Source organism: Crocodylus porosus, unplaced genomic scaffold (genome assembly GCF_001723895.1).
Source record: "Crocodylus porosus isolate Cpor-Errol unplaced genomic scaffold, CroPor_comp1, whole genome shotgun sequence".
NCBI lineage: Eukaryota > Metazoa > Chordata > Crocodylia > Crocodylidae > Crocodylus > Crocodylus porosus.
Window position 1 is genome coordinate 27,460,164 of NW_017728909.1, and position 6,846 is coordinate 27,467,009.

General features: G+C 43.6%; 1 protein-coding gene across 1 annotated transcript in view; it reads right to left on the minus strand.

The window, feature by feature from the left end:
- Nucleotides 1-6,846, minus strand: part of RICTOR (RPTOR independent companion of MTOR complex 2) — a 154,082-nt gene that overhangs the window by 7,394 nt on the left and 139,842 nt on the right. The window contains exons 33-34 of the mRNA XM_019531985.1: nucleotides 6,449-6,533; nucleotides 3,277-3,510 (exon numbers count right to left, since the gene is read on the minus strand). Coding sequence (XP_019387530.1) covers nucleotides 3,277-3,510; nucleotides 6,449-6,533 — 319 coding nt within the window. The remainder of the gene's footprint in view (nucleotides 1-3,276; nucleotides 3,511-6,448; nucleotides 6,534-6,846) is intronic.

Genomic DNA, 6,846 nt, shown 5'->3' on the forward strand with positions numbered 1-6,846 from the left:
TAGATGAACATCTTGCTGGGGTCATTTGACCCCAGTATTCTTTCCTGCCATGGCAGGGGGTCGGATTAGATGATCTACTCAGGTTCCTTCCGACCCTAGAAACTATACTTCCAGTCCACTTTCGGGTTCACTGAGCATGCAGGGGGCCCCCTGTGCTCCTGTGGGACACTCCATCCAACCCAGCATGGCAGCTTCACGAGCTGCACCTGGTACCTTGAGGTATGTAGAAAAAACATTTAAAGCTATGTCTGTGGCTGAATTGCTGATTCTCTGAATCAGCACCGAATCTTCAGATGTGGCCAAATTGAATAGGGACAGTGATCCGAATCAACAAATTGAATCACTGCCCCCAGTTTGGGCTGAATCTGAATAGAACACAGCCCATTTCACACATACCTACTTTGCAGCTTCTGCTAGCAGTATTTCCCAAAATTGATACACCTGGGCTATGATCTTTCAAACTGCAAATATCTTCAAACACCCCTTCTAAATATCCCTCTTCTCTGGGTTGTCATCAGATGGTTCATCCAAAGCTATTTCAAGTCTGTCCTGTTTCTTTTAGCTCTGTTGGTGTGGCACTCCAAAGGCTCCTTCTTCCCAGCAGTCATTTTATTTTATAAGTTATAAGAGGCCTATACTACTCTTATTTCCAGTTAAGAATTTTGATCTGTGTTACCACGTCATTTCTGTATGAGACATAGATCAGGATCCACTGTATTAGGCTTGGTACAAACACAGAAAAAGAGGTCTCTGTTCCACAGTTTAAAACAAGATAGGAAAGGAAGTCCAATCAAACAGAATTAATCACCAAGGTAGCCAGTGGTCTTATCACATCATCAACTAGCTTAAGCTATTTTGTAGGCATTATTACAGCAATGGAAAATTTTAAGGAGGGATTTAAAAGGAGTACGCAGCCAATGGGAACTTTAAAAAAATCCCTGTTTAAATATGTGACAACCAATGTGTACATCAGGGACTAGCTGAAGGCAGGAGCTGAACTCTATTTACTGAACTGACAGACAGGTATAGTATACATTGTGAAGTCCCTGTATTCATCTGCAAGTAATCCTGTATTTGATGCATTAAAAGAGGGATGTAGAGAGGTAAGCAAGATAGTCAAAGCAGTGGACTGCCAACTATCTTTCCAGCAGCATTCAGAATGGATAAGAGCACAGAACAACTGAATTTGTCAGGGCCAGAGAAAAAGATATCAGAATAATGAAGATGAGAACCTGGACAAGAGATATATGAACTTAAATTGTGAAAAAAAAATCTGAAAGATTTAGATAACCTGGATATGGGTTTAGAATGCAGCCTAACCAGACAATGACATAAGTTACAGGTTATAGCATCTCCAGTTTGTTTTTTCTGAAAGCCTGGAATTGTTCACAAGAACTAGACAAGATAGGAAGTTCTCTTGGCACAGAGACGCTACTGTCTATGCTGGGATCCCCCATCCAGTGTTGAATGATGTGAGACCCAGGATGGCTCTGAAACTGATCTCCTCTAAGTTTCTGGAAAATGAAAAATATCAAGTATAGACCTAAGATCCATTTTTTTCTTTTGCTCCTACATGCAAGGTAAGTGTTTACTGGGACTGCTGAAGATGGTGAGTTTGATTTTAAAGCAGCAGCTGTTTGAGAAAGAACTACAAGTCACTACCTCTGTCACTCACTGGTTTGAGATTGTCAAAGATGATTCTTTTGAGGAGTGAAATAGTCTCCCAGTCCCCTGGCAGATATACAGTAAAGGCACAATGGAATCTGATGTGCAAACCCAACAAAAGTGCTTCCTGCCATTTTCTTCCTGCATGGCAGGGAGTACGACTGTGGGATCACACATCAGATCCCTAATGTACCACACTGCTGGTGCAGCAGGAGCCCAAGCTCCCCCTGCACAGGCAAGTAGAAAACTGGTCAAGTTGATCCTGCTCCTGGCCTCAAGAGCATATTAGAATAAAGGGCTCCAATGTGCCCAAGTCTGGGAGTGCCAATGAGCTGACTGCTACTCCCAGCCTCGGAGGTGCACCACAGCCCTTGACTCCGAGGCACGCTCGAGGCTGGAAGCTGCAGCCAGCTGCTGCTCCCAGCCTCTGAGGTGCAACAGATTCAAAGGCTCCACTGAACCCTGGATGCTGGGAGTGGTGACTGATTGGGGATCCCAGACTCTGGAGTACATCAGAGCCCTTGACTCTTCTGTGCCTCAGAGACTTCTGGAAGCACAGGGACCTGGGCTCCCAGGCTCTGGTGTACAGGGGAGCTCTTGACTCCATTGTGTTCCAGAGGCTGGGAACCTTAATCATCTGCTGCTCCCAGCAGGAGTGTCAGTGTGGTGTCAGCTGACTGTTGCCCTCACACCTGAGCACGACAGCCTCCAGGACACAATCCAGCCCTCGATTCTGATGTGCCCTGGAGGCTGGGAGCAACAGTCAGCTGATCAGCACTTCCAGTCTTGGGTGAACACACGAGTCAAGCTCCTGAGCCTAGGAGCCCTGATCAGCTAACGTCCGGCTATACATGCAATTTAATATGGGATTAACTGCATGAATACGTGCAACTTGATTAACTGGTTAATCGTGTCTTCAGTATAACATCCACCAGGGGCCCCAGATTCACATCTGGGTAGACACTTCAGTATCACAGGGAACTCTGAGAGACTGTGCTTCCACCCCTAGTTTTGCTGCCTGATGATGGTTCCTGAATTTGTCCTGCCATCACTTCCTCAGTATTTCAGTGGAGATGTACAAAAGGAATGTTTCTACTGCCTGGAAACCCCTTTTGAGGCATTATGGGCATTTTTACGGGCATGTGTAAGTGCCGCAGTGCCAAGCACTTTGAAAAGCGCCTGGTGCTGCAACGTTTCCAGTTGTATAAGCAATGAAATGTGTATTAGCACCTAGAAAATGGCAGTGGTACACTTTTAAACTAAAGCACACAGGAGGTACTTTAGTTCAAAAGTGCACCACCACCATTTTCTGTGTGCTGACACACATTTCACCACTTTAGTTCAAAAGTGCACCACCACCATTTTAAAAACTTTAAAAACAGAATCTATGCACACAGTAGCACTAACACTAATAGAAACAGCAGAAAGTAAGGAAATCTCAGCATAAAATATGACAGCAAAAGAAAGTCTGTATCAATTGCTATGTTAAAACAGCACAGTCAATAAAAAGAAAGTACAGATACATAACTTATAGACAAAAACAAAACAAACAACAAAAAACAATAATATTTCATTCAATAATAGTAAACTTCCTACTGAAAGCACACTAACCTGTATGAGTATATGAAGAGTTCACTCTGTTATTAGACTGGTATCCCAGTATCTGTACACAGACACAATAAAGGCAGTTCTCATCTGTGTGCTCTTGCAGCCCAGTGTCTTCTGTATTTTCTAAAAACTGAGAGGCATCCGAACGGCTTGTATTCATTATTTCTGTGAGGCTGATCTGTTGTCGAAGCATTTGAAAAGGGCTTTTGACAACATCAGTAGTACCAGAAGGAAGACCTGTAGATACGCAATTAGATGTCAGAAAGTCAGAATATCAATATGGGCTATATTAATATACCTTGAATTAAATAGATTCTTTTAAGATTAGGTCAAAAACCTAGAAATGATAGTTTTCATTCTGAAGAGGTTTTCGCTTAATATCTGTGAGTTGCACAGAATGAAAAGTAGCATCTTTGTAAGTCCTATCGAATCACATTTCTCAAAAAAAAGCAAAACAAACATTTGTAAATTTCATCTGCACATCACATACTGCAAAAAAAATACACAGCAAACACTAGTTCACAAATAATAATGAAAAAAGGGTCCACATTCATTTTTATTTTTGATGCAAATGAGAAAGTTTTGTTATAAGCCAACTACTCAAAAACAGAAACAGGCACTTTAACAGGGATTAACCATCGCAGCAGTCTATGATATTAACAGCCCAAATCTGATGTTCAAGGATTCTAGTATTCTTTGTTTAAAAATCAAAATTTTCTGATTTAACACCCCCATCCTCAAATTCATGTTTTCCATGATTAAAATGAAACACCACTATATATATATATATATATATATATATAGTGTCAATCGAACACAATGTTTTATTAATATACTTACAATTTTAAAGCAATTTGGAAGCCTACCAGTGCTTCAATTGTTATAATAAAAAAAATTCTAAATTCTAGAAGTGCACCAATGCATTGGCCCATACGGTACTGGCAACAATTTTAAAAGGAAAATTGACATTGTCCACAATCAGCCTTTTCGACTGATGGGGCTGATAATGGCGCCAATAAATACCATGTGCACGTGTGTAGCTACAACATGCATGCAGCCAGGAATGCAGCCCAGCAGCTTGGAGAGATGTGTTTGGCTAGTAAGTCTGCAGTGGGAAGGAGCATGGAGGAAGGAAAGGGCGTGGGGAGGGCGGATCGAGGCCCCCACGGTGAGGGAGGGAGTGGGGCTGGAGCAGGGGCAGACGCTATCCAGCCAGGGCAGGACAGGACGGAGGAGGCAGCTCATCCAAGGGGTGGCTCCCGCCGCTGTGCACACCCCTGGGGGAGGCGTGGGGGGAATCTGCCCCCCAGACCTGTGTGCGGGGCCAGTGCACCAAGCTCTTCCTGGTGGCTGTGCTCAGGCTGGGCAGGGCATGTGGCGGTAGTGCTGGGAGGGGGGCTAAAGCCACTGGCATAGCCCCCGCCCCCAGCATAGCTGCTGGGAAGAGCCTGGCGTAGCTCATGAGTGTGCAGCAGCAGCCTGCCCTTGCCCTGTGCACAGATCCAGGTGGGGGGGGCCTATATGCCCCCCATGCCTCCCGCAGGGATGTGTGCAGAGGCAGGAGTTGCCCCCCGCCTCCATCTTGTGCCCCACCCTCCCACAGGAGCCGCTGTTTCCATCCTGTGTTGTTCCCTGCCCCCCTCTGGCTGGGTAGTACCTGCCCTAACCCCACTCCCTGCCTCGCTGTAGGGACCTCCATCTGTCCCCACCACACCCCTTCCCACCCCATGCGCCTTAGCTCCACAGACTTACTGGCAGGCACTGCTCTCCAAACTGCTGGGGTTCATGTCAGCCATAGGATCAGTATCAGCCAATATGGCTGGTCAATAATTGGCCCAAAAATTTTTTTGGTGCATCCTTACTAAATACATACATATTTTGGCGTTTGATTTTTCTATCATGGAAAAATCAGAGCTCTCCCAGCCCCTTCCACTTACCAGGATGATAGTCCAGCTGCAGCTGTTCCCCCGCTGCTTTGTGCTGCTGCACAGCTGCTCTCCACCACATGGCCTGGCTGCTGCATGCATGTGTGTGCAAGCACATGCATGTGGCACCCCGTGTCTTGCTCCCCCCAGCTTCAAGCATCTCCTTGCAGGCTGGAACTCTGACAGCCTGCAAGGGGAAACCTGTGGTTTCCCAAGTTTTTCTCCTTTAAAAGGAGAAAAATCAGCGTTTTTCCACAGGAAATGGAAAACCTGGATCCCCACTGATGAACCTTTCAGGTCCTATTTAACCTATTCTTTCATTCATAGGCAAAACTGCCATTTCCTCATTAAAAAATGTGGCAACTATATACAAATTATAAAAAAGTTGGGAAAACCCATTTTATATATTTGGCTTTAATACTAACAAGAAATGCCTGTTTCAACATGCAATGTGTCTCTGAAAAATTGTTATAATTGTTTTAAAAAGAGTAACACAGTAATACAGACAATCAGGCAGCACTCTAACCACATTCATCTCTTCTCTTGTTTAACTGCCAGTAACAGCTTTTATTTCTTCAGTTGCGGTCCTAAAAATACAGCCCTTACAGCATTTCCTGAAGATTATCATATTCTGGTTATTTTTGACTAATATAGTGTATTGTAAAGGTAACAGGATAGGACAGAACATCTACAGCCCTCCTTCATATCAAGGCTCCAATGCTTCTGGTGATGCACTGGCCTTATCTGATAGGAAGAAAGAGATTTCCCACTGAAAAGGGAAGCTTTCATAGACTGACATTTCGAAAGAAAAGTAGCAGGAGAGAATTGTTGAATGTGCCTGTAGCAAGACACAAAGGCTACCAAACAGGGAAACACAACTGAGAATCTAATCAGTCTGCAAGCAACGAATAATAATTGGTAAAGACTTGCAATCAACAGAACACTCTTTTAATAGTTAGCTGCTTTCTCTAACCTGCCAACACCCTCTCCAGCTTATCTGTGTACCAGTTCATTTTCCTTCACCAGTGACCTTACTTAAACTTCCTTGCTGGCGAATTAAATACACTACTTACAAGCACGAATAGGATCAACTTGCGTTTAAGATCAAATACGAGGCTGTTGTGTTATTACCCTGAAAACTTGTATACACAGTTCTCCAAACTGACCAGCTAGGACCACCGACTATGCCACAAACATACAACTGGCAATTTTAACTCTAAAATGAAAAGATACTGATGACAGAATACTACCTCCTGCTTCAGGTGAAAGGACTCTAGCTCCACGATCATCAAATGGAGGCATGGTTTTCTTTTGGAAATAAGGAGTTTCTTTTACCTGAAATAATTGAAATGAAATTATGCAGAGATGTTTCAAGGAAGTTAATAAATGATAAGATGCACACACAAAAAATGGATTTTATTAGAATAGCTGCAACCCAGAGCTAACAAAACTGATCATAATTAGTTATATTTTTGTAAATGACACTGCTAATGGTCAAATGAACACAATGATCTGAAAGTCAGTAAACTTACTACATCAGGAAATATTTGTATGGTGCTATATAGACAAAAAATGCCTTAAAGTACTTAAATTCAGGGGCGATGTCAGCCTCTTCCTGATGGGGAGGTTGGGCCAGGCCAGGCCAGGG